Source organism: Dipodomys spectabilis, unplaced genomic scaffold, assembly GCF_019054845.1.
Source record: "Dipodomys spectabilis isolate Male_0828 unplaced genomic scaffold, ASM1905484v1 ptg000125l, whole genome shotgun sequence".
Taxonomy (NCBI): Eukaryota; Metazoa; Chordata; class Mammalia; order Rodentia; family Heteromyidae; genus Dipodomys; species Dipodomys spectabilis.
This window is the reverse complement of record NW_024870802.1, coordinates 11,502,248-11,528,970: the sequence shown is the minus strand read 5'-3', so window position 1 is coordinate 11,528,970 and position 26,723 is coordinate 11,502,248. Positions and strand designations below refer to the sequence as shown.

At 40.8% G+C, this 26,723-nt stretch overlaps 1 protein-coding gene across 2 annotated transcripts in view; it reads right to left on the bottom strand.

The window, feature by feature from the left end:
- The window catches only part of Armh3 (armadillo like helical domain containing 3), a 193,698-nt gene that overhangs the window by 81,774 nt on the left and 85,201 nt on the right, over positions 1–26,723 (bottom strand). For both annotated transcript variants that reach the window (XM_042689297.1, XM_042689298.1), the window contains 3 exons: positions 21,094–21,182; positions 3,853–3,935; positions 3,289–3,415 (listed from right to left, as the gene is read on the bottom strand). In XM_042689297.1, the coding sequence (XP_042545231.1) occupies positions 3,289–3,415; positions 3,853–3,935; positions 21,094–21,182 (299 nt within the window). The remainder of the gene's footprint in view (positions 1–3,288; positions 3,416–3,852; positions 3,936–21,093; positions 21,183–26,723) is intronic.

The following is a 26,723-nucleotide window of genomic DNA, read 5'->3' as shown; positions in this document are numbered from 1 at the left end:
TTTCTGATGGTTTATTGGAGATAAAGCCAGCCGGGCAGGAAAGTCCAGGAAAGTCTGTGAGATTCTTATCTCCAATAAACCACTAGAAAACTGGAAGTGGTACTGTGGCTCAAGCGGTAGAGCATAGAGCGCTTGCCTTGAGCTGAAGAGGGCAAAGACAACGCCCAAACCCAGAGTTCAAGCCCCATGACCGACCAAAAAAAAAAAAAAAAAAAAAAAAAGGTATCTTCAAGCTGGGCGTCGGTGGCTCACTCCTGTAATCCTAGCTACTCAGGAGGCTGAGATCTGAGGATGACAGTTCAAAGCCAGCTTAGGCATGGAAGTCTGTGAGACTCTTATCTCCAATTAACCACCAGAAAACTGGAAGTGGTGCTGTGGCTGAAGTGGTAGATGCTAGCTTTGAGCTGAATTGCTGAGGGACAGCACCCAGGCCCAGAGTTCAAGCCCCACGACAAACAAACAAACAAAAAAAGAGAGATTCATTAATTTATTGACAAGGTGCTAAAGCCTCTGGGACAGTTTTTCAACCTTAGAAAATTCTACATTATGTGAAAACAAGAATGCAAACTACACCAGGGTACATGTAGCATATTTGGCCAATGGGAAGCCTGTTGGGAGAGTTCTCAAATACAAAGAGACAGGTATCTTGTGACAAATGGAACTTGCTGTTCTGAGAGGAAATATACTAGTACTAAAGCTATTATTCTACAAATAAAAAAGCAGAGAAGTGAAAAAAAATAGGAATCCTTGCAGATGTTGTTGAACATCTGGCCATACCATTCCAGAATTGTCTGTCCTCAAAGTTCTTGTAACAGGTATAACAATTCTCCTACTTAACATAATTTTAAGTCAGTTGAAAACATCCTTCTGATATAATATAAACACCCCACTAATATGCAAATATTCTACTGAAATATAATATCAAAGCTATACATCAATTCTTAAAATAATACCCTCCATTGCTCAAAAACTAAATCCTATTAGAAAAAAATGTGGTCCTTCTAGGAAATCCTCTTCTACTGTGTGTTTCTATTCTTACTCCTGCTGTTTATTCCAAATCCTCTCTACTCTTCTCATGACATTGGAGTCCCAAAAACAAGCTGAATTTTTTTTTTTTTTTTTTGGTCATGAGGTCTGAACTCTGGGCCTGGGTGCTGTCCCTCAGTTCTTCAGCTCAAGGCTAGCGCTCTACCACTTGAGCCACAGCACCACCTCCGACTCTTTCTGCTTAAGTGGTGTTGAGGAATCAAACCCGGGGCCTCATGCATGCAAGGCAAGCACTCCACCACTGAGTCACCTTCCCAGCCCACAAGCTGAAATTTCTACAAATAGTCTCATCACAGGAGATGAAGCAAATTAATCTATAGTGATAAAAAGCAGATCAATAGTTATCCAGGGATGGGGCAAGGGAAGAAGGGGAGAGGGATAAAAGGATCATAAAGGATACAAGGAAGATTTGGAGAAGTAATGGATATTTTCATTATCTTGGCACTGTGACTGTTTTGCATACACATATACACATCAAAACATCAAAATTTGTTATTTGTTATTTGCAGTTCAAAGCCAACTTGGACAGGAAAGTCCGTGAGACTTTTATCTCCAAGCAACTGCCAAAAAAGGTGGAAGTAAAGCTGTGGCTCAAGTAGTAGCACTCTAGCCTTGAGAACAAAAGCTCAGGGGCAGGGCTGGGAAGGTGGCTCAGTGGTAGAGCGCTTGCCTTGCATGCTTAAGGCCCTGGGTTCGATTCCTCAGCACCACATAAGCAAAAAGAAAAAAGCCGGAAGTGGCGCTGTGGCTCAAGTGGTAGAGCACTAGCCTTGAGCTGAATAGCTGAGGGACAGTGCCCAGGCCCAGAGTTCAGGCCCCATGACCGGACCAAAAAAAAACCAAAAGCTCAGGGGCAGAACCCAGGCCCTGAGTTCAAGCCCCATGACCAACAGTAATTAATTAATTAGGACTAGGCATCAATGGCTCACACCTGCAATCCTAGCTACTCAGGAGGCAGAGCTCTGGGGAATCACAGGTGGAAGCCAAGCCAAGCAGAAACGTCAATGAGCTTCTTATCTCCAACAAGCTACCAAAAAACTGAAAATGCAGCTGTGGTAAGCCCTGAACACGAAAGCTCAGTGACAGAGTCCAGGACAACCACATACACACACACACGTACACACACGTTTCTTAGGCAGGTGTTCTACACTTAAAGGGCCCTCCATTTCTTTTCTTTTTTTTTGGTCAGTCGTGGGGCTTGAACTCTGGGCTTGGGTGCTGTCCCTGCACTCTTCAGCTCAAGGCAAGTGCCCTACCGTTGAGCCACAGCGCCACTTCCAGTTTTCTAGTGGTTTATTGGAGATAAGAGTCTCACGGACTTTCCTGCCCAAGTGGCTTTGAACCGCGATCCTCAGATCAGATCTCAGCCTCCTGAGTAGCTAGGATTACAGGCGTGAGCCACCAGCGCCCAGCCACCTCCATTTCTTAAGCAGGTGTTTTACACTTAAACTACGTACTCAATCCAAAATTTTAAACATTAACAGTTTATTACACAGTTATATCTCAATACAGTAAAGTGGGACTTTTTTCCTTTTTCTTTTTTGTTCTGATGGTAATGGGGGTCTTGCTAAGCAAGAGCTCTACTACTTGAGCTACAATCGAGGCTCATAAGTTGGGATTTTTGAAATGAAATAGTTTTGCTGAGTGGCTTTGTTTCTGTTCAATCTACAGTGCTCCTTCCCACTCCACATAGGTAGAATTTACTAGGCTAGTTTCCCAAACTTGCAGGGACACAGAAATAAGTTGTACTCATTATGGCTTAAGATACAATTTTTAGTGAGCCAATTACTGAAAGGCTTGCCAAAATGATTTTTATTTAATGCCCACTTCTTGTAAGTTATGCTAAAAATACACAGGTACACTAAACTCTAAAATCCCATACCTTCTCAAATTACACAATGTTCCTTTGGGATCTAAGCTTTTCTATTTGCTGCTATCAATTCCCACCCACACTTTCACCCCCATCTCAGTGGAATTTACCAAATCTACCAGCTTCTTAGTCTCTCTTTCATAAACATCAACAAAGGGTTTTTCCACTAAGATGAAACGTTAGTTGCTATAGGCAAAAAGGTCCACAATATACTCTCCTACTGCTTTAGGAAAAAAGGAGACTACTTTATTTCTATGTAAAGCAAGGGCACCCAACCAACTATAGGAGGGAGAGTCTTTTGTAGTATTTTCCTCTGACTTAACAAAAACCACATAAGAGGACCAGGATAAAATAAAAAGAAATGAGCTTACCCATAGAGTAGAGGTTGTCAAAGCTCTGGTGCATGCGGATAATCTCATAGTAAAGTTCATCATAGCTGCTGGGAGTTGGCAGGAATGTGTCTCCATATGTGATAAACATATTAAAGAGATTCACAATCTAAAAAAGAATAACCCATTTAACACATAAGAATATGAAGATCAGAAAATATTATCAGAATTTTACAGCCAACTATTCCTGAATTACAAGAGCTAATATTCGAGAATTTCTGTAAGCTGCTTATAAAATAGTCATTATTGAAAATTCACTCAAATAAACTTATAATTACATAAATTATGTTAAAATAGTAAAGTCTCTTGTCTGTGACTAGGCTATTTGTGTACACAAATCTGACCTACACTCATACATGAATATTCTCCCATAAAGGAGAAAAAGTCCCAGGTTTGCTAAATACATAAATGATAAAAGTAGCAGTCTAGAGATTCTGATCCATAAGGAAAATATAGCCTGGTTCCCTAGAACATCAGCTCCAGTTTCAAACCAGTCCATTTCTGTCTAAGCATATAGATTCAAAAAAAGAAATATTTGTTACTCACCATAAGGGCTAATGTAAAAATGTTGTGTTTGGCCAAAAGTACAGTTTCATTTGACATAAGGAACTTCAGCAAATTTATCAAGGCTTAAAAAAAAAAAATCACAACCATAATCAATAAAGGTCAATGAAAGCAGAGTAGCTCTATAGCAAAATCACAGGACTAGAGTGAGTTTCACTTACCAAACAAGATATTTTATTAAGTGGTTAACATGTTATAATTGTAATTATTTATGAGGTACGCTACGCTATTTCAACACATGTAGATACTATGGGTGTGGTTCAGTGGTAGACTGCTTTGCTAGCATGCACAAGGCCTTGGGTTCAATCCCCTCAAAGAGCAGATAGGTTGGTATATTTGAGGCAAGCACCTTCCCAGATACATGTCTACTTCTTGTCACTTTTTTTGTTTCTTTTTTGTGGTGCTGGTCCTGGGATTTGAGCTCAGGGCCTGGCTGCTGTTATTGAGCTAACACCATACTGCTTGAGACACAGCTCTACTTCTGGCTTTTTGGTGGTTAACTGGAAATAAGTCTGATGGACTTTCCTGCCCAGACTGGCCTCAAACCACGATTTCCAGATCCAGCCTCTTGAGTAGCTAGGATTACCGGCATGAGCCACCAGCATCCAGCTTTCTTGCCACTACTTAAATAGCAATTAAGCTAAAAAATCGTGCCTAGAAATGATATCTTAGTGTTCCAAATTTACTCCCATATGGTTAGTCCCCTAGCAAAGTTGCTCAATTTACTGATAAAATGAGGACCCCCTTCCACCTCAGACTGCTAGCATCTATTGTCAACAAATTTTAGCCATACACCTGTTTCAAATATCATTGCCGTAGAACATATAGCTGGGCTACCGCTCTGGGTAGGATGAGAGCTCATAAAAAGAAAAAAGAAAATCCTACCAAGTGTGATGGCTCAAGTCTATAATCTCAGTTACTCAGGAGGCTGAGACAAAAGGATCAAAAGTTCAAGGCTAACCTGGGCAACCTATCAAGACCCTATCTTAAATAAAAGTTAAAAAGAGCTTGTAATGCACCTTATTGGTAGATCAATTGCCTAGCATGCACAAGACCCTGGGTTCAATACCCCACTCTGCCTGTCTCTCTCTCAATTTCTACCTCTTCAGCACAAATACAGGTAAACACACACACACACAATCACACGGAGCCCTTGACTAATTATAGTTACTCTATAATTGTTCTATAGTTGTTCTTTTTTTTGGGGGTGGGGGGGGGGTCCGGTCGTGGGGCCTGAACTCTCGGCCTGGGCGCTATCCCTCAGCTCTTCAGCTCAAGGCTAGCCCTCTACCACTTGAGCCACAGTGCCACTTCCGGCTTTTTCTTTTTGCTTATGTGGTGCTGAGGAATCGAACTCAGGGCCTCAGGCATGCAAGGCAAGCGCTCTACCACTGAGCCACCTTCCCAGCCCCGTTCTACAGTTGTTCTATCCTCTCTCGACAGTGATAACATTTACTGAAAAGATTTTTTTTTCCCCTCTGACAATACTTAGTTAAGAGGAAAGACTGCTAAAACCTAAGGAATCTCAATAAAAAGGAGTCTACAAGTCCTTAGATTTAACAGACACTTTAAATACATTTTTGCAAATAAGCATTAAGCATAAAAGAAATTCTCCGTTGCCATGTGCTTATTCACTTAGAGCATTTGTCCATGGGATGAAAGCTGTCCATCTTGACTAAGGCTCTCTTATCTACTCCCCTTTTCAATGGGAAACTACAAGAAGGGAACTGCAAGTTCTTACAGCTAAGGGAATTGTGATCCTTCTATTCTCTCCCACTCAAACCTATTCAAGATCTCTAACTCAAAAGCCTTGACCTCTCCATTTCTTTCTTCTTTTCTCTTCCCCTCCCCTCCTCTCCTCTCTTGTCCTGCCCATCTCTTCTCCTGTCCCCGCACTCCAGAATCTTACTATGTAGCCCTGGCTAGCCTTTAACTATTCCTACCTCTGTCTCTCATGTGTTAGTATTACAGACTCCACTACAATAGACTACAATGTCCAGCTCTGACCTCTTCCTTTCTAAAATTGTATCTTCCTTCTTTGCTAACAAAAAAGCCCATTCTCCCATGCTGCCTGAGCTTTGTGTGAACTTTACTACTCTTAGAGCAGAGATGTGTTCTTTGATTTGGAACATCAGGAAAGGAAGAGTAGGAGTGAGACTGCAGACACTGTTGCCTGCCACAAAACACTCCTCACTCTCAGTCCCCTAACAGCATGGGTACAGTAAAGAAACAGCAGGCAAAAGAAGTGCAAGAGCCCAGCTGCACCATCATTCTGTTTCTAAGGTTTGAGTCTTCCCCTCTAAAAGCAAAGAGCTGGGCAGATGTTCTCATTTATGAACCCGTTACCCCTCCCTGGATGTAAGTTCTCTGAGTTTCATGATAGAAAGGCAAATGATTAGGCAGCTGGCCCTTTTGATAGTGTTGTTACTAAGTAATCTATTGAACTTGGCTGGGGTGGGGGTATATATATATATATACCCCCATAATATATCCTACACTGCTTAGTTCTACCAGGAGCCCAGGGAATAAAAGAAGTTACATACAAATAAACTAACTCCAGCCCAAACTGCCTTCCTAAATGAAGATCATATGACTGAGCCATATAGGGGCTGCCCAATCTCACCTCCCTAATCCTCAGGGTTTACATAAATCCTGTGAATGAATAAATAGACCTAACAATCAAACCCCATAAATCTACAGGAGACAAGAGAAAGAGATGAGTAACACATGTGGCACTGTGAGGAATGTAAGGGCTAGAGAGACAAAGCAGCTTTTGCACACATCCAATCAACAAGGACTTTTGTCCTCAGCACACACAGCACAAAGATGCAGACTCAGCAGTGGCCAAGTGGTAATTAAGGGGCAGGAAAGCTGGAGGAGAGGATGAAAGAGTGATGATTTATTGCTCCTGTGCTAGAACTACAGCCAGTCTTGATCTCTGGGATTCAGAGTCAGGGATGGCAAAGTGATATATATGAGGGGAGGAAAAGAGTAATTTCTGACACAGACCAAGAGGCAACCTGTGTCCAGACATTAGCAGAGGCAAGCATAGAGGAGAGTCAAGCTCTATGATGCTCTGAGAGTCAGTACTGCAGAGACCTGTGTGCTACTTCTGATAATTCAAGTCAGATACCACTCCCCTACTACTAAAATACCTCTGGAAAAAGTGATTATCTATAGGATTTTATTTTACTTTTATTTTTTGTTTGCAGTGCTGGGGATTAAACTCAAGGTCTCATATATGCTTGACAAGTGTTTTAGCACTGAGCTACATCCTCAACTACTGTTTTAACAGGCAGCTTTTTTTTTTTTTTTTTTTTGTCGGTAAAGGGGCTTGAACTCTGGGGGCCTGGGCCTTGTCCCTGAGCTCTTCAGCTCAAGGCAGTGTTGGTGGTTAATTGAAGATAAGAGTCTCATGGACTTTCCTGCCCGGGCTGGCTTTGAACCACCATCCTCATATCTCAGCATCCTGAGTAGCTAGGATTACAGGTGAGAGTCACCAACACCCAGCTAACAGGAACCTTAAAACACACTGCTCTTTTGGCTGCTACAGACTTCCTAAAGAGGCTCTACTCTACCAGTGCCATACCATTGGTGCTGCTCAGGACCTGGGGCTTACAGGCCACGAATGCAGTGTCTCCTCTCAAAGAACAGATTATGGCCTTTGCTAGCAAGTGAGTGCTCTTCTTCAGGACACTACCCTGATGGAAAAAGAACATCCTGCCCTGTGATCTTATTTCCATGATTTAATTTAATAAATTTATACCACACACAAAAAAAGAAATGTACTCATTACCTTGCCCATGTAATTGTGATCTATCTGTATATTTTCACAATAAACAAACAAACAAAAAAGAATGGACCAAATATCCTATGCAACAATGCTTTTCTCTTTCATCACTTCAAGACTTTACACTCATTAAATGAACTACGTAGTGTCCTATATGCCATTACACTGTTACCAACACTTACCTAGACTAAAATTTTCTCCTCTCCTTCTTCCTCTCCCCCATCCCCTCCTCCTCCCTCTCCCTCTTCTTCTCCTGTCCTCTCCTCTCCTTTCCTCTCCACTCCTCTATTTCCAGGCCCCTAGAAACAGTTTCTGGGCTTCTTTCTAGGAACTGCAAATTGGTTCCAACCACTGCTTTTTTAAACTTTATACAGGAGGCCAACTAGATCTACACTAGAGACCATCAGCCTCATACTTACCTTCAGTCTATTTGTTTCTTTACTTTTTTGGAAAGTCATGTGTATCATAACTAGTGAAACAATATGACAGCAGTATGTAGAAATTCAGACTTCTCTGTATACAGATGCAGGTAGAATAAAGGATAATGTGTATGTCCAGATTCTGAGAAGATGAATAAGACCAGGTATCTTTGTTGATTCCTTAAGTCCCAAGTAAGTGACCAGAAATAGAAAAAGCAACCTAATTGTCAAATAGGAAGAGCAAAGTACCATACCCTGAGAATCTTGACACCTTACACAAGTTCCCATCACCTCATAAAGAACTTTATTTGCTGAGCTGTTCCTAGCATTAATGTACCCTACACAATGAGACTTCACCAGATTTCTTTCTATTCTGCTTTTATACAGGGGGAGGGAAGGAAGATAGTAGCAATTTGTGTTGCCAGGTAGGAGTAGAGTGAATAATGGATATGGGAGCCTCTACAGAACTAAACCCTGTCTCCCACGTCAAGGTAAACTAGGTGCAGATAGGAACAAGCCAACCACAGGAAGGCACAATTAAGTGGTAGCTCAGATGCCTACCTCAGAGAGTCAGAGGAGAGAGAGGCTTAATTATGAAACCAAGTGAATAACATTTAAATAAGATTAAAAACAAGAAGGAGACAGAGATTCCAGCAGAGCACAAATACATATCTCTAAAGAATCAGGTCAGAGAGCTGTCTGAGTAGCTTTTAGATACAATAAAGAGCAGGAGAAGAGGCAAAGACAAGACTTAGGAAGCCCTAATTTAGTGACCTGATATTGAGCTAGAATAGGGTACCACCAAGCCCAATCAAAGCCTTTTCCTTAAGGGAGATGGATAATGATAGAAGTGACTGATAGAAGTATTAGCATCTCATCTGCTTAGGAGAGATATCAAGGAACTTTAAGGAAAAGCTGGAAATAGCACTAGTATAATAAGCTAATGCCACCAAAACCAGCATCTCTGGACAGCATCTCTGGACAAAATCACCAATTACTGAGGAATATCACCAGCAATGAGCAGGTTCATAGCCAATCAACAGAGTAGTGATTAGGAAGGACTAAGAAGACAATACCTACCAGTAGAATAATTTAAAACCATATCAGATGACTTCTCAGAATACAGGGATCTGCTAGCTACAAACCTAAATGAGCATCTTACTGACACACAGAGGCCAGTAGAATCCTACAGAATAAATAAATAAATAAAATGGTTTGGTTATGTGCTCTGAGCATCTTGAAGTTAAACAGACCACATAAGTCAGTATGTCAACAGCCTGCGTGCCATTAGATGACCCAGAAAATATAACAATTCGTTTCTTTAAATGGAAGTCAGGTGTCATACTTACCATTTTGGTTGCTGTTAATGTGAATCTGCTAAAAACTATCTGTTTCCCCTCTTTATTATGAAAATTACCTTTTACATAAACCCTTACAGACCCTAGACTTTGGGAAATGTAGGATCCCTCTGCACCTTTCTATAACTAAACATGCTAAGTCACTGCCTTCTTCTAGGATCCTAAACCACCTGCTTCTTTTTTCTAACATTGTATAAGTGATAGCCAAAAAGACCCATTATGAAGTAATGGAACATACCAGATCTACATCAGTCATTTACTTTCTAGAAAATTAAGGGGAGACAAGTGACAAACCTGTCCTATTCATTCAAGATCCAAGAAAGGATGATAGCTTATCAAACCAGTTTACAAATAGAACAAGCAGAGCATAGCTACTCTTTGTCCTGTCCCCTTAACTTGTCAAGATGCTGATAGGCCTAAAAGAGTTGATGATTCTCTAGATAGAAAATAACTTGCATATATAGAGAAAGGAACAAAAGAGCAATTTTCTCACTCTTTTAGGGGCTTTTATGTGGGAATCTCTTTTTCCTCTAACAGGCTTAGCCCGTTAGAAATTCTTATCTTATGCTTCTGCCAAGTTTCCAAGGAAATGAAAAAAAGATTCAAAATAGTATAAATTTGGGATTTATCTAAATGTAGTATCTGAAGGGGAAAAAAAACTTTCTGGCATTCTTTTTCAGTCCTTAAGTTTTCTATAGTGTTATACAGAATCTTTCATAACTAAATTATAAAACTAGATTGATACCTTCTAATACTCTTGTATTAGAACATTCTAACTTTGAAGGCACTGATTACCTATAGAGGAAAGAAGCCTATCTTTTTGCACATAGAAACTAAATTTAATCAGTCATATCAAGCCTTGGAATATAATCTTACAGTTATTTCCCTAAATCAGAGAAAATGAGAAATAAGGAAGTTGGGCACCAGTGGCTTACACCTTTAATCCTAGCTACTCAAGAAGCAGATATTTGACAATCAATGAAGCCAGTCCATGCAGGAAAGTCCATGAGACTCCAATTAACCATCAAAAATCTGACGACAAAAATAACAAGACTTAAGAAACAAAGGACTTCCACTCATCTGGTCGAATCACTACTAAATAACCCCCATGCTGCTGGTCACACGTATGGTATATATGTGTACACCGGAGGGAAACCAGGAGGATGACACAGAACTAGAGGGAAATCAGGGAAAAACATACAACAGCAGGACCTATCAACTGCACTGGACATTGACCAAAATGAACTAAGCAACTCAATGGCAGCAATGGGAGGGAGCGAACAGGTGGGAAAGAGGGAACAGCTGATGCTATGCAAAACAAAAGAAATGTACATATCACCCAATGTGGAAGAAATAACTGTATCACAAAGAACTCATAAATAGAACTCATAAATATTATAGACCATGATAGACAATTTGTCCTATGAAAGTTAGAATGTGTTTGTGACTTTAACTAAGCTTCACTATCTTACAATACTGTGAAATTTGGGAAATTATGTAACCACTTAATCACAATAAAAAATTTGAAAAAAAAATCTGGAAGTGGAGCTTTCGCTCTAGTGGTAGAGCACCAGCCTTAAATGAAAAAGCTAAGGGAAGGGAAGGAGGGAGGGAGGGAGGAAGGAAAGAAGGAAAAAGGGAGGAAGGAAGGAAGGAAGAAAGGAAGGAAGGAAGGAAGGAAGGAAGGAAGGAAGGAAGGAAGGAAGGAAGGAAGGAAGGAAGACAATTTTAAACGGCATTTTAGAAAAACCCACCAGGCACTGGTGGCTCATATCTATAATCCTATTACTCAGGACTCTGAAACCTGGAGGCAGAATGTTGAAAGCCAGCCGAAGCTGAAAAGCTGGCAAGACTCCATCACCAAATAACCAGCAAAAATGCCAGAGTAGCTGGGCACTGGTGGCTCACACTTGTAATTCCAGCTAGGCTGAGAGCTGAGGATCATGGCACGAAGCCAGCCTGAGCAAGAAAGTCTGTAGGACTCTCATCCCCAACAAACTACCAAAAAAAATAAAATAAAATCAGACGTGAATCTGTGGCTCAAGTGGTAGAAAAACAAGTCTAGGAAGAACTAGACTTGAGGCCCTGAGTTCAAGTCCCAGTATTGGCACAAAATAAATACAAAGTAAATAAAAACAAGATACCAATAGCAGCTTCCAAAGTTTCATTTCACATCTACCCTAGCATTTTACTGCTCTGTTTTTTTCCTACCTTCAAAACAAAAGTAACAGTATTACATTATAGATGTTACCCTTGGGAAAGGCTGGATAAAGTGTACATAAAACTCTACTACTATTTTTCCAACTTCCCATAAGTCTATAATTACATCAAAATTAAAAGTTGAAAAAAGAAACTAAAATAAAAGAAGTAGATAACTGAGTTCAAAGTTTACGACATACCACCAAACCACTACACAAAAATTACCATATAAATCTATGGCTCAATTTATCTTTCTCTTGAAAAAATTCAATCCTATATAACAAGTTTCCAACAAAAGGCTCTCAATTCCCAGCCTCAAGGTGTACCTAGCCATGAAAGCATAGGCTTCTGTTAGTAATGAGGGAACCAGCTGGAGCTACAAAACTGTGACATTCTCTAGGTTTTTCACTTTTCCCAGTGGGTCTCTAAAAGGTCAGGCCATATACAATTTCCCCCTTTTCCACAAATCTAAGAATGCTTTGGATGCTGTTTAACACAGTGAAGCTGAACAGATTGTTTGGGGGGGGACTTTAGGGACCTTCCTTCCTGCAGGGAGGCAAATGTTGTCTAGTGATCTGCATCTGAGCAAAGAGGGAACTCTCTAAATTCTAATCATGACTCTGTTTAGTGTCTAGTTCTATGATCCTTAGCAAGTCATTTTACCTTCTGTATTTCTACTCCCTTCCCCAAAACCCAGGGATATGGTAGAGTGAAAGGGATATGGTCTCGTTCTATGATCCTTAGCAAGTCATTTTACCTTCTGTATTTCTACTCCCTTCCTCCAAACCCAGGGATATGGTAGAGTGAAAGGGTAAGAAGGAAAGTGATCCACAGACAAATGTGAAATAAAAATGCCAGCATAGCCGGGCACTGGTGGCTCACGCCTGTAATCCTAGCTACTCAGGAGGCTGAGATCTGAGGATCGCGGTTCAAAGCCAGCCCGGGCAGGAAAGACCGTGAGACTCCTATCTCCAATAAACCACTAGAAAACCAGAAGTGGTGCTGTAGCTCAAGTGGTAGAGTGCTCGCCTTGAGCTGAAGAGCTGAGGGACAGCGCTCAGGCCCAGAGTTCAAGCCCCACGACCGACAAAAAAAAAAAAAAAAATGCCAGCATTAGTCTGCCTTTAAATCAGATTGTAGAAAGTTATACTATTCAAATACAGGCAACTCCTCAATCCCTTTCTTTTTTTTCCTTTTTTTTCTCCCAGTCCTGGAGCTTGAACTCAGGGCCTGAGCACTGTCGAGCTTCTCTGTGCTCAAGGCTGGTGTTCTACTACTTGAATCACAGCACCACTTTTGGCTTTTTCTGTTCATGTAGTAGTGAGGAATGGAATCCAGGACTTCATACATGCTAAGCAAGCACTCAACCACTAAGCCACATTCCCAGCCCTCAGTGCCTTTCTGAAAGTAAAAGATGACTCTATGAGGCTCCTCTCAAAACATTCAACTCATTCTTTGGTCAATAACTAAGAAAACATCAAAGTTTCCCTTTTCATTTGCTCAAAAGCAAATCCAGGCCAGCACCAGTGGTTCACACCTGCAATCCCAGTTACTCAGGAGACTGAGATCTGAGGATGATGGTTCAGAGCCAGCCAGAACAGAAATGCCCAAGTGACTCCAATTAGCTACCAAAAAAGTCAGAAGTAGAGCTGTGGCTCACCTTGAGCAAAAATAGCTCGTGGACAATGTTCAGGCCCTAAGTTCAAGCTTCAGGGAACAGCACGCACACACACGCACATGCACACACACACGCACACACACACACACACACACAATCCATGCATCTGTGCATAAGGAAAAAAGAGACAAAGGAAAGAGAAATTACCTACTACTTCCTTTCATATCAACAATTCTATAAAACAAAGTTGGACCAGGTGCAGATGGCTCACACCTGTAATTCTAGCTGCTCAGGAGGGCTGAGATCTGAGGACCAAAGTTCAAAGTCACCTCAGGCAGGAAAGTACATGAGTCTCTTATCTCCAATTAACCACCAAAAAGCCAGATGAGAAGCTGTGTCATGTGGTAGAGAGAGCACTAATCTTGAGCAAAAAGAAAAAAAAAAAGAGAAATAAAGCTCAGGAACAGTGCCCAGGGTCCTGAGTTCAAGGCCCATGACCAGCCAAAGGGAAAACAAACAAAACAAAATAAACAAAACAAAAAAATCCTAAATTGAATGTCTAACCCTATCAATGATGAAGAAGTCAGCTCATGAGAAATATAAAACAATCATCCTGTTGGGTTCTATTTATTATTATTACTACTATTACTATTATTATTATTAAGGCCCAATAGCAACATTGTGCTGGTCTGAGAGAATGTTGACTTATTATTAACAGAAATTCTACATACAAATATTTTCTGCCTCTTTTTAATAAAGTCAGGTAGTCTGCTGGGGATAAAACAATGATTAAAACACAGGTCCTGTCTGCTAGTAATATTTTTAGAAGGAGAATAGATATTTAAACAAGTCATTATACAACATGCAAGCACAGCAAAATAATGTGATAAACTAAAATATAGGCCCAAAATGTACAAGAACACACAGGAAATTAGACATAGCAAACAAAATGATCTGTAGCCTCAAGAAGTTCAAGGCGGAGATTGCTAAGCTAAAGCCTCCAGTAGAAATTCAATATAATCACTGAGTAAAGAAAAAATAGTTAACTAGATACTAAGATGTTCTGTGGGAATAAAATTAATTGGAGCATAAAATTAGGCCATGGTTTTTTTCACATAGGATCATGGATAGGTTTCAAAGAGTCCAGGAACTTTCTAAAATTATATGCAAAATACATATATGCAAGTACAGGCAAAAAAAACCACATTTTTTCTGGACAAGAAGAGCACAACTTTTATTCTATTCTCAAATGCAAAAGAACTCTCTCACTAGCATCTCATTTTCTTTTTTTTTTTTTTTTTTTTATTGTAAAGCTACTATACAGAGGGTTACAGTTACATGAGTGAGGTTATGAGTACACTTCCTCTTGAACATTGTTACCCCCTCCATTGTTTTCCCCCTACCATCCCCTCCCTCCCTCCCTTCCCCGAGGTTCTTTTTTTTTTTTTTTTGATTGTGATTAAATGATTACATAATTTCAAAGTCACAAGTTCATTCTAACTTCCCTGGAGCAAATTGTCTACCACAGTCTGTAATATATAACAGTGTTCACATGTTATATACCATATTTGTGATCAGCAGCATGAGGATATTTAGTAGTGGTTCAACCAGATGAGCGGGAGTTCTTTGTTTCTTAAGTCCTGTTAGTTTTGTCGTATCACCTAACCTTTTGGATTTAGCATCCACTTATCAGGGAGACCATGTACCGTTTGTCTCTTCGTTCTTGGCTTACCTCGCTCAACATGATTCCTTCTAGCTCCATCCATTTCCCTGCAAATGCCATTATTTTGTCATTTCTAATGGCTGCATAATATTCCATTGTGTATAGATACCACAATTTTTGGATCCATTCATCTGTGGTGGGGCACCTAGGTTGTTTCCATATCCTAGCTATTGCGAACAGTGCTGCAATAAACATGGAGGTGCACGTGTCCTTGTATATTGGTTCCTGTTGTTCAGGGTAGATGCCTAGAAGTGGTATAGCATCTCATTTTCATACCCAGCTTTTGCCTTAATCATAGGAGAGTTTTAGGACCTAAGCTTATTCAGAGTAGTACAAGCTCTAGACAAGTCTATAGGTCAAAGGACAGCTTCTAAACTTTCTATAACTTAGTGAAAAATGACTGTATATCATATTTGTTTGCATATTTGCAAACAAAACAGACATCTTCTTTCCCATATTCTAGATGAAGTTAGCCTAAATGTAATTCCCCACTCAAATACCTTGTGACAGGTATCTTATAAATGGATGGCAGCAGAGAATACATGAGTATTGTATATGTACAACCAACAATAGAAAAAGCATACTGGGCAGGACTGAACCCTACTAATATACTGAGATTCTCCTCTACCATAGACCTGGGAATTCATTATAAAAAATTGTGAGACCTCTCGTATCGTAATCCTTCCAATAACAAAAAGCAACTGTAGTCAAAACAACAAAGGAATAAAAATCAGTACTCACAGTATAGTACTACGAAATACCCATATTCCAAATAATAAGGACATATGGACCGTAGCTGATGGGTTCATAGAAACCCAAGGTATTCTGTGCATCAAATCTAACCATACATTCCATACAGTCTTATTTATAAATAAAATTCAATTACAATTTGCAGCACATTACAGGCAAGCATATATCTACTTAAGTATATTTGTCATAGTAAGTTTCACACACCTCCTTCAAATCCATAAGTCTAGAAGGCAAAGAAACAGTGAAAATATGAGTATTTCAACATATGAGGGGTAGTACCAGCCAAAGAGTGGGTGGATCCACCATAACCATACTTGTGTTCACTGAATGTAATATTACACATTATTATGGGCTCTAACTGCACTAGATATAGTATTGTATTTTGCAGCTTTCCTTAACACTTACTGCTCTTCATCACACTGTATATTCTATGGATGAACACACAAAATCAGGATTCCAGGGCAGCTCACTTTGTCTATAAAGAAAAAGGAGCTAATGGGATTGCATGAAATTGCAGAGCTTCTGCATGGCAAAGGACATAGCTAGCAAGATCAATAGAAAGCCAACGGATTGGGTGAAGATCTTCACTAGCCATACAACGGACAAGGGTCTCATATCTAAAATATACCTGGAACTCAAAAAATTAAATCCCCAACAACAAATCCTCAAAGAAACAGCTGCCCAATAAATAAGTGGGCTAAAGACTTAAAGAGAAACTTCTATGAAGAGAAAAGAAGGATGGCCAATCAACATATGAAGAAATGCTCATCCTCCCTAGCCATAAAAGAAATGCAAATCAAAACAACATTGAGATCCCACCTCACCCCAGTTAGAATGGCTATAATCAAGAACTCTAATAACAACAGATGCTGGAGGGGATGTGGACAGAAGGGAACCTTACTGCATTGTTGGTAGGAGTGTAAACTTGTTCAACCACTTTGGAAAGTAGTATGGAGATTCCTCAAGACTCCCCACATAGAGCTACCCTATGACCCAGCAATCCCTCTTTTGGGCATTTACCCAAATGATCACAAACAAGACCATGCTAAAGCTACCAGCACAACTATGTTTATTGCAGCATTATTTACCATAGCTAAGAGATGGAATCTACCCAGATGCCCCTCAAGAAAATGTGGCATATATACACAATGGAATTCTATCCCTCCACCAGAAAGAATAACATTGCCCCATTTGTTAGGAAATGGAAAGACTTGGAAAAAATTATATTAAGTGAAGTAAGCCAGGCCCAAAGAAATATAGGTCCCATGGTTTCCCTTATTTGCAATAACTAGTATATGTCTGAGACAAGCAGAAATGGTCAGATAAGTTGATGTTAGGTGAAATGAACCCCAAGATAAGGACTCAAATTTTTTTTTCTTTCTTGCTAGTGTTTCTAACGTATTTATAAGATATTTCTTTGTTTTGTATGTCCCTCCCCCATGGTATAACCCCTGTTTTTCACTGTATTTGATGTTGGTATAATTTGTGGAGGGGAAGGGAAAAAACAAATTGTTTAAATAGGGATACAGGTAGACCCATTGCAACAATGAGATGTACAAGATTTTATATCGAAAAATGAACTTTACAACTTTGGGGGGGCGGAGATGGGAAGGGATGGGAAGGGGAAACAAAGGAGGAAGCAACAATGCGTGATAAGAAATGCACTCATTACCTTTGCCCATGTTATTGCAACCCCTCTGTACGGTAATTTCACAACAACAAAATAATAACAATAATAAAAGAAAATAAAAAGGCGCTAACCTCACTTAACATCGAATACTACTACAAATACTGCTCAGGAACAAGCAGTCATTAAAAATTCATTAATGGTGGGGGGGGGCGGGGGGGGGGGCCCTCTGGGAAGAGAAGAAAAAACAAAGGAGGAGGCAACAATGCTTGATAAGAAATGTACTCATTACCTTGCTCATGTAATTGTAACCCCTCTGTACGGTATTTTCACAATTTTTTAAAAAATAAAAAAAAATTCATTAATGGCACGTACAATGACTCCTTGTTGTGTGTGTGTGTGTGTGTGTGTGTGTGTGTGTGTGTGTGTGTGTGTGTGTGTGTGTGTGTGTGAGAGAGAGAGAGAGAGAGAGAGAGCACGCACACATGCACATGTGCGCACACATGTTCTCACCAGTCCTGGCACTTTAAACTGAGGGCCCGGGCAGTGTCCCTGAGCTTTTTTATTCAAGCATAGTATTCTACCACTTGGGCCCTACCTCCCGCCTTTTGGTGGTTAATTGGAGATGAGCCTCATGAACTGTCCTGCCCAGGCATGTTTCCAATCACAATCCTCAAATCTCAGCCTCCTGAGTAGCTAGGATTAGAAGCATGAGCCACGGGCACATGGCCTATACCTGTTCTTAACCCATTAAGGCCCTTAAAACACTAACCAATCAGTCCTGAAACAAGGCATGATTACAAGACCAAACAGGATAGAAAGCTCTAAAGATATAAATAAAATCAAGAAACAAACATATAATAATGAATGGTCTTCTTCAGAAATTAGTAGCCAAGGGGCTGGGAAGGTGGCTCAGTGGTAGAACGCTTGCCTTGCATGCATGAGGCCCTGGGTTCAATTCCTCAACACCACATAAGCAGAAAAAGTCAGAAGTGGCACTGTGGCTCAAGTGTGGCTAGCCTTGAGCTGAAGAGCTGAGGGACAGCGCCCAGGCCCAGAGTTCAGGCCCCACGACTGGCAAAACAAAAAACAAAAAAACAGAAATTAGTAGCCAAAATTTTAAAATGAATCAGAAAAAATAAACAGAGCTGGGGGATCACACCTGTAATCCTAGCTATGATGGAAAGCATAAATAGGAGGAGCCCAGTGTAGGATAGCATGGGCAAAAATCAAGACCCTATTTCAAAAATAACCAGAGCAGCTAGGTACTAGTGGCTCACTCATGTAATCTTAGCTACTCAGGAGACTGAGATCATGGTTTGAAGCTAATCTGGGAAGAAAAGTCCCTAAGATTCTTATCTCCAGTTAACCTGCAAAAAGCTTAAAGTAGAGGTGTGACTCAGGTTGCACAGCACCTTCCTTGAGCAGAAAAAGCTAAGGGAAAGTATGAGGACTTGAGTTCAAGTCCCAATACTGGCAAAAAATAAATAACCACAGCAAAACAGACTAGAAACACAGCCTGAGTAACAGAATGCATATATAGCAGTTATGAAACTAGCACCACCAAAATTACTTTAAAAGGATATTTTAAATTTTCTTATCTGTTTTCACAAAAATTATAACAATGCATTACAGTTTCTGACCTATATATAGGAGATAGAGGGCAATGTGGAAAAGACAATGGGCAAAGGACAGAGAACAAAAAATGAGGATGAGGGAACAAAAGGCAAAGCCAGCAAGATCACAGGGCCAGTGTTAGAATGCTCAGGAAAAAGAGGAAAGAAAAACAGAACAAAAGAGAGAAAGCAAAAAACAAAAAACCAGGGCTGGGAATGTGGCTTAGTGGTAGAGTGCTTGCCTAATATGCATGAAGCCTTGGGTTCAATTCTTCAGTACCACATAAACAGAAAAAGCTGGAAGTGGTGCTGTGGCTCAAGTAGTAGAGTGTTAGCCTTGAGCAAAAAAAACCTCAGGGACAGTGCCCTTGCTCTGAGTTCAAGCCCCAGGAATGGCAAAAAAAAATTAAAAATAAAAGGAATCAGAAGTAGCAGATAAAAGCAATTACAACCATAACTGATTGTTCAATACTACAAGGTGTAAGTTTACCTCTGTTATAGACATAGATCACTGTACTTAGATCCTATAACTATACTCAAAATGGATTTGCATCTTTTTCACTTTCTCTATCACTTGACCTTTCCTGCTGCTGGGGATTGTGCTTCCTAGGGCAAGTGTTCTACCTCTTGGGCCATGTTTCTAATCTTTTTACTTTCTTCTAGGCTTTTAAAACTGAACAATCATACTGCTACCCATAGGCATTAATTGGAGCCCTTTATGTTTAAAGGATTATTACTACCTAGAAAACTAACTCTAGTCATTTCAGTCTCTTTCAATTTCTCTTCAGCTCTTCTGACATTCCCCCAATTCTCACACAACCATTCTTTTCTCTTCTAAAATACCAAAATGTCACTATTGCCAATTAGTGTGATTCTCCTACTCCCCTTTCACCACTATAGGCAGTAACCGAGAAAAACTTGCTAATCCATTAATTAAAGATCTCTACTTCCCATTATAGAGGACTAAATTTAGTAAGCCAAATTAGGCTGGGAGGAAACCATGTGTCACAACAAGTGAGATGAATTCTATGGAAGGGGGCTGGGTTACTGGCCTGTTTCTTATAAAGACTCTGACACTAGCACACCCTCCCCTCTGCTGAGAATACAGAGAAAATCTCTCATGGGAAGGGCAACCATTCATCACTGTAATGATCTGGAGAAGACTATTATACCATCAGGTCACAAAAGCCACAGGACCTATCAGCAAGCTACTGCCTCAGAAAACATGTCTCTTCTGTTTCCCTGAAACCTCCAATTTAGTTACACAAAAGGAAAGGATGGCAAACCAGTATAAATTGTAGCCTTAGAGAAGAGCTACTTCCCGCCTGCAGGGGTGGCAATGTCTTTAACCAAATAGATATAAAGACAAAAGTAAACACTATAATTTGCTGTTTGGTCTCTGGCACAGGGGGAGTGGTGCAATCCACACTGTCTGTAAACAATAATAATGCCAGATGTAACCCAAAGAACAGGATTCCCCCCATCTTTCTGCCCCCTTTCCTATCCTCTCTCCCTAGGATATCACTCCTGAAACATACAGAAGCTTCCCTGTATCCACATGCTGCTACCAAATGGAACCAAGAAAGAATCCGAGTTGGTACTGGCTACTCTTACCTCACTCTTACACGAAAGAATCGTTGGTTCAAGAAAGTTTCGGTTAAGCCAGGTGCTCATGCCTGTAATCCTAGCTACTCAGGAGGCTGAGATATGACTATCCTAGTTCAAAGCCAGTCTGGGCAGGAAACTCCATGACACGCTTATCTCCAACTAACCACCAGAAAACCAGAAGTGGCCCTGTGGCTCAAGTGGTAGAATTCTAGCCTTAAGCTGAGGAGCTGATGGACAGTGCCCAGGATCAGAGTTCAAGCTCCACGACCAACCAAAAAAAAAGAAAGTTTTGATTATTTCTATATGGAAATATCAAAAATATAAGATAGAAGAAGGACTTGGAGAAAAAGGGAAACTGGAATATCATATAATAATACATAATATATAATATATAGTAATATGCATCATGCAACAATGTAAATACATGTATATATATACTGTTTCTTTTTAATCTGCCTACAGCCCAGGTTCATTAAAAGTATAGCAAAAGAGGATGAACCCAAGAGAGAAGTTACCTGACCAGAGCTCCCGCCAGGTGTAATGCAGGCGAACTCTACACTTCTTCTGGTAACAAAGCAGTTTATGTACTACCTGAATACAGCGTCTGTAACGAAAAAAAGAGAAAAATTGGGGTAAGTATGAGTATAGAGTACAATTTACCACAGATAGTCTTTTTTTTTTCTTTCTTTCTTTTTTTTTTTTTTTTGGTCCTGGTCCTGGTCCTGGGGCTTGAACTCAGGGCCTGGCCTTGAGCAATTCTTTTGCTCAAAGCTAGCACTCTATCATTGTGAAACATAGCACACTTCTAGCTTTTTTGGTAGTTTAGTGGAAATAAGAGTCTCACAGATGCCAGGAGCCGGTGGCTCATGCCTATAATCCTAACTACTAAGGAGGCTGAGATCTAAGGATCACAGTTCAAAGCCAGCCCAAGTAGGAAAGTCCATGAGACTCTTATGTCCAATAAACCACCAGAAAACCAGAAGTAGCACTGTGGCTCAAGTGGTTAGAGTGCTCATTTTGAACTTTGAACTGAGGAGCACACAGGCCCAGAGTTCAAGCCCCATGACTGACCAAAAATAAAAAGTCTCACAGATTTTCCAGTCTGGGCTGGATTCAAATTGTGACCCTCAGATCTCAGCCTCTTTTTTTTTTTTTTTTTTTGGTGGGTCGTAGAGCCTGAACTCTGGGCCTAGGCACTGTCCTTCAGCTCTTCAGCTCAAGGCTAGTACTCTACAGCTTGAGCCACAGCGCTATATCCGGGTTTTTCTGTTTATGTGGTGCTGAGGAATAGAACCCAGGGCTCATGCATGCAAGGCAAGCGCTCTACCACTGAGCCACCTTCCCAGCCCTGGGACCCCATCTTAATGTTAGGACCCAGTGAGCCTAGGTGACTCCACCCTGATTAAACATCCATCTTGTTGTTTACAAGTTTAGAAAAAACGTGGATTGCAAGTCTCTGATAACAGAGCCTAGAGGTCAGGTGTACATGTCCAATTAGTAACAGCAGATATGTAACACCCACACACACACCAAGGGATACAACCACTCCCCACCCCCCTCTGCCAAACATGCATGCCAAAACTGACCAAAGTTGTAGGCTAGTTTAAACAACTGCTTAGAGATAAGTTATAACCTCATTGGTCACCTGCGTGTGGCCCAACGTAACTGCGCAATTTTGTGCAAGTGTTGCAGTGCTATTGGCCACCTGTGTGTGGCCAGCCTAACTGCATGGCCTGTTCCCTATAAAAGTTAGCCCATGCAGCTTGGTGGGTTTGCCAAGGTGAGGCAGCCCTGACTGGTCAGTCTGTTTCTAGATGCTTGGCACAAAATACAGCTATGTCTGACTTTCGCTTTGTTTCGGTCTCGTTCCTTTGATCACGGACCCCAATATTGGGGGGCCACCCCAATATCACCAGTGGCTCACACCTGTAATCCTAGCTACTCTGGAGGCTGAGATCTGAGGATCACAGTTCAAAGCCAGCCTGGACAGGGCAAGAAAGTCTGTGAGACTCATATCTTCAATTAAGCAGAAAATGGGAAGTGGCGCTGTGGCTCAAAGTAGCAGAGTTCTAGCCTTGAGCAAAAAAGCTCAGGGATGGCACCCAATCCCTGAGTTCAAGCCCTACAACCACAAAAAACAACAACAAAACTTGTACAAGCATGTATGATGGTACACACCTGGAATCCCAGCACTAGGAAGGTAAAACAGGCTGATCACAGTTTGAAGCCAGCTTGTGCTATATAGTGAGAATCTCAAACTGTAACTATTTATTTTGTACATATTAAACAGTGCCATGAATCATACAGTCAAAAGATATAAACAATCTAAATGTCTATCAGCTGATGAGTCACTAAGTAAATTCATGCAGTACATTTCTTGAAAGGGTAGATTAATAAGGACCCACAGGCTCTGGACAGCATCTTGACCTAGTAAGTGGAAACCAAATGTAAAAGAGCTAATACTGATTCAAATGAGGTTCCAAGCAGGAAATTCAAGACATCCTGCCTCCACCCCCTTTTTAGCTTCTTTGAATTGTTGAGGTTCCAAAAGCTTTCTCATAATAGTTTTGTTGTAGGTTTTTCTTTGTTGTTTTTTGTTTTCCTGTCCTGGGGCTTGAACTCAGGGCTTGGGCACTGTCCCTGAGCTTTTGCTCAAGGCTAGCACTCTACCACTTGAGCCAAAGCACCACTTCTAGCTTTTTCTGTTTATGTGGTACTAAGGAATTGAATCCAGGGATTGATGCATGCTAGGCAAGCACTCTACCACTAATCCACATTCCCAGCCCTTCTCATAATCATTTGTATAGGTGCCTAAAGGTTTGCAGAAAGACCCTGATTGGAAATTAACAACCAGTCAGGATGTTATGGGACACGTCAATAAAAAGGTCACCTTCCAAATACTTAATTTATAGCAAGGGTAACCAATCAAAGCACAGCACAGGGTTTAAAAAAATTCTCTAGACTCAACCACCTAGAATCAGAGCAGCAAAGGTCTTTGACCAAGATACTTCTCTTCTAAATGAAGTTCTTTAGGAAATGGCACTGTGACTCAAAGTGGCAGAGCACTACTAGCCTTGAGTACAAAAGCTTAAAAACAGTGCCCAGGTCCTGAGTTCAAGCCCCAGGACAGACAGACAGACAGACAGACAGACACACACACACACACACACACACACACACACACACACACAGTTGCTGGCACTTGTGGCTCACTCCTGTAATTCTAGCTACTCATGATGCTGAGATCTGAGGATCTCGGTTTGAAGCCAGCCCAAGAAGGAAAGTCCCTGAGACTCTAATCTCCAATTAATCACCAGAAAACCATAAGTGGCTTGTGGCTCAAGTGGTAGAGGGCTTGCCTTGAGATGAAGAAATCAGGGACAGGGCCCAGGCCCAGAGTTCAAGACCCACAACTGACCAAAAAAAAAAAAAGAAAGAAAATACATTGATGTAATAAAATATGGCTTTGACTAAAAACAACAGACAAAAAAAAAAAAAACTACATACATTACAATATAGATGATCCCAAAAAACATGTTAAATAAAAGAGGACAGTCATGGGCTGGGAAGGTGGTTCAGTGGTAGAGCGCTTTCCTTGCATGCCTGAGGCCCTGGGTTTGATTCCTCAGCACCACATAAGCAAAAAGAAAAAAGCCAGAAGTGGCGCTGTGGCTCAAGTGGTAGAGCGCTAGCCTTGAGCTGAAGAGCTGAGGGACAGCGCCCAGGCCCAGAGTTCAGGCCCCACGACCAGACCCAAAAAAAAAAAAAAAAAAAGAGGACAGTCATAAAAGGCCATCTATTATTATATGAGTTCATCTGTATTATTTCAAAAAGATAATGATCAATTAAGGAGGTGATGTATAAGCAGTTAATAAATTCAAGGAGGATATCAACTGGAGAATTTAAACCAACAGCTGAATAAAGAAGACAAGGCAAGATATGAAAATGAAATTCACTAAGAGTTGAGTGCCAATGGCTCACGCCTATAATTCCTACTCAGGAGGCTGAGATGTGAGGACCACAGTTCAAAGCCAGACCAGGCAGAAAAGTCCCTGTGAGACTCTTAGCTCCAATTAACCACTAAAAAAACTGATTGAGCTGTGGCTCAAATTAGTAAGAGTGCTAGCTTTGGGCAAAAGAGCTCAAGGATAGTGTCCAGGCCCTGAGTTTAAGGCCCACAATAACTAACAAAAAATAAACAAATCTTGAAAAAATAAATCAAACTGAAACCTGTAAATGAAGAGCTCGACAGCCCAAATAAAATATTCAATTATTCTAGGTGCTAGTAGTTCACTCCTGTGATCCTAACTACTTAGTTGGCTGAGATCTGAGAATCACAATTTGAAGGCAGCCAGGAAGGAAATCCATGAGCCTCTTAGCTCCAATTAACCACTAAAACACTGGAAGTAGAGCTATGGCTCCAAGGGGTAGTCTTGAGCAAAAAAGGTTAGAGACAGTGCCCAGATCCTGAGTTCAAGCCATTGGACTGGCACAAAAATAAGGAAATGCCCCAAGGAAGGAAGGAAGGAAGGAAGGAAGTGCCCCAAGAAATAGTAAATCACTTATACAACTACTTTGGAAAGCAGTCTGGAAGGTCCTCAGAAAGCTAAATATAGACCTCCCCTATGACCCAGCCATACCACTCCTAGGCATCTATCCTGAACAACAGGAACCAGGATACAAGGACACGTGCATCTCCATGTTTATTGCAGCACTGTTTACAATAGCCAGGCTATGGAAACAACCCAGATGACTCACTACAGATGAATGGATCCAAAAATTGGGATACCTATATACAATGGAATATTATGCAGCCATTAGAAAGGACAAAATAATGGCATTCGCTGGGAAATGGATGGAACTAGAAATCATGTTGAGTGAGGTTTAAGCCAAGAGCAGAGGCAAACGGCACGTGGTCTCCCTGATAAGTGGATGTTAAATTCAAAACATAAGGAGATACAACAAAGTAAACAAGTCTTAAGAAACAAAGGACCTCCACTCATCTGGTCGAATCATTACTAAATGACACCATGCTACTGACCACATATATGACACATATGTGCACATTGGAGGGAAACTAGGAGGACATAGAAACAGAGGGAAACAGGGGAAAACATACAATAGCAGGACCCATCAGCTTCACTGGTCACTGATCAAACTAAGCAACTCAATGGCAGCCATAGGAGGGAGGGAATGAGCAGGAAAGAGGGACAGCTGACGCAAGCAAAAGGAAAGAAATGTACATATCACCTGATGTGGAAGAAATCACTATTGTCAAAGCTCATAGAACTCATAAACTTTATAGACCATGATAAAGACAATTTGCCCCATGAAGGTTAGAATGTGTTTGTGACTTTAACTAAGTATCACTATCCCACAATACTGTGAAATTTGTGAAATTTATGTAATCACTTAATCACAATAAAAAATGCTATAAAAAAGAAGCAGGGAGCTGGGAAGGTGTCTCAGTGGTAGAGCGCTTGCCTTGCATGCATGAGGCCCTGGGTTCGATTCCTCAGCACCACATAAGCAAAAAGAAAAAAGCCAGAAGTGGCACTGTGGCTCAAGTGGTAGAGCGCTAGCCTTGAGCTGAAAAGCTGAGGGACAGCGCCCAGGCCCAGAGTTCAGGCCCCACGACCGGAGCCCCAAAAAAACAAAAAAGAAGAAGAAGCAGTAAATGTAATCATTCTACCCATATATTTTTTAACAGTTTGATAAAATTCATCTACTTTATCTCTAGTCCCTGGTACTTTATTTTTAACTTGTTCTGTGAGCCACTGCCACCCAGCAGGGCATTTCTTTTTTTAATGTATGAAGTGGCTTACTATTTCTACACAAGACCATCTAGATCTCTCCTGAAATCTCTTTACAGAAGCCCTCTTAATCTTCTTGATTAGGGCTCAGATTTCAGTAATCTGTATTTATTTTCTGTTACCTGCCCAAAGGTTTAGGACTATTTGACTTAATAGGCCTCTTAAACTAAGCATATAATCTCTCAGGAGGCAAAGGAGAAAAAATGGTAAAAGTCAGGTAGCATGATCTACATAGTAAAACCATGCATCAAAACAGAACAGAGACTGGGAATGTGGCTCAGTGGTAGAATCCTTGCTTGGCATGCATGAAGCCCTGGGTTCCATTCCTCAGT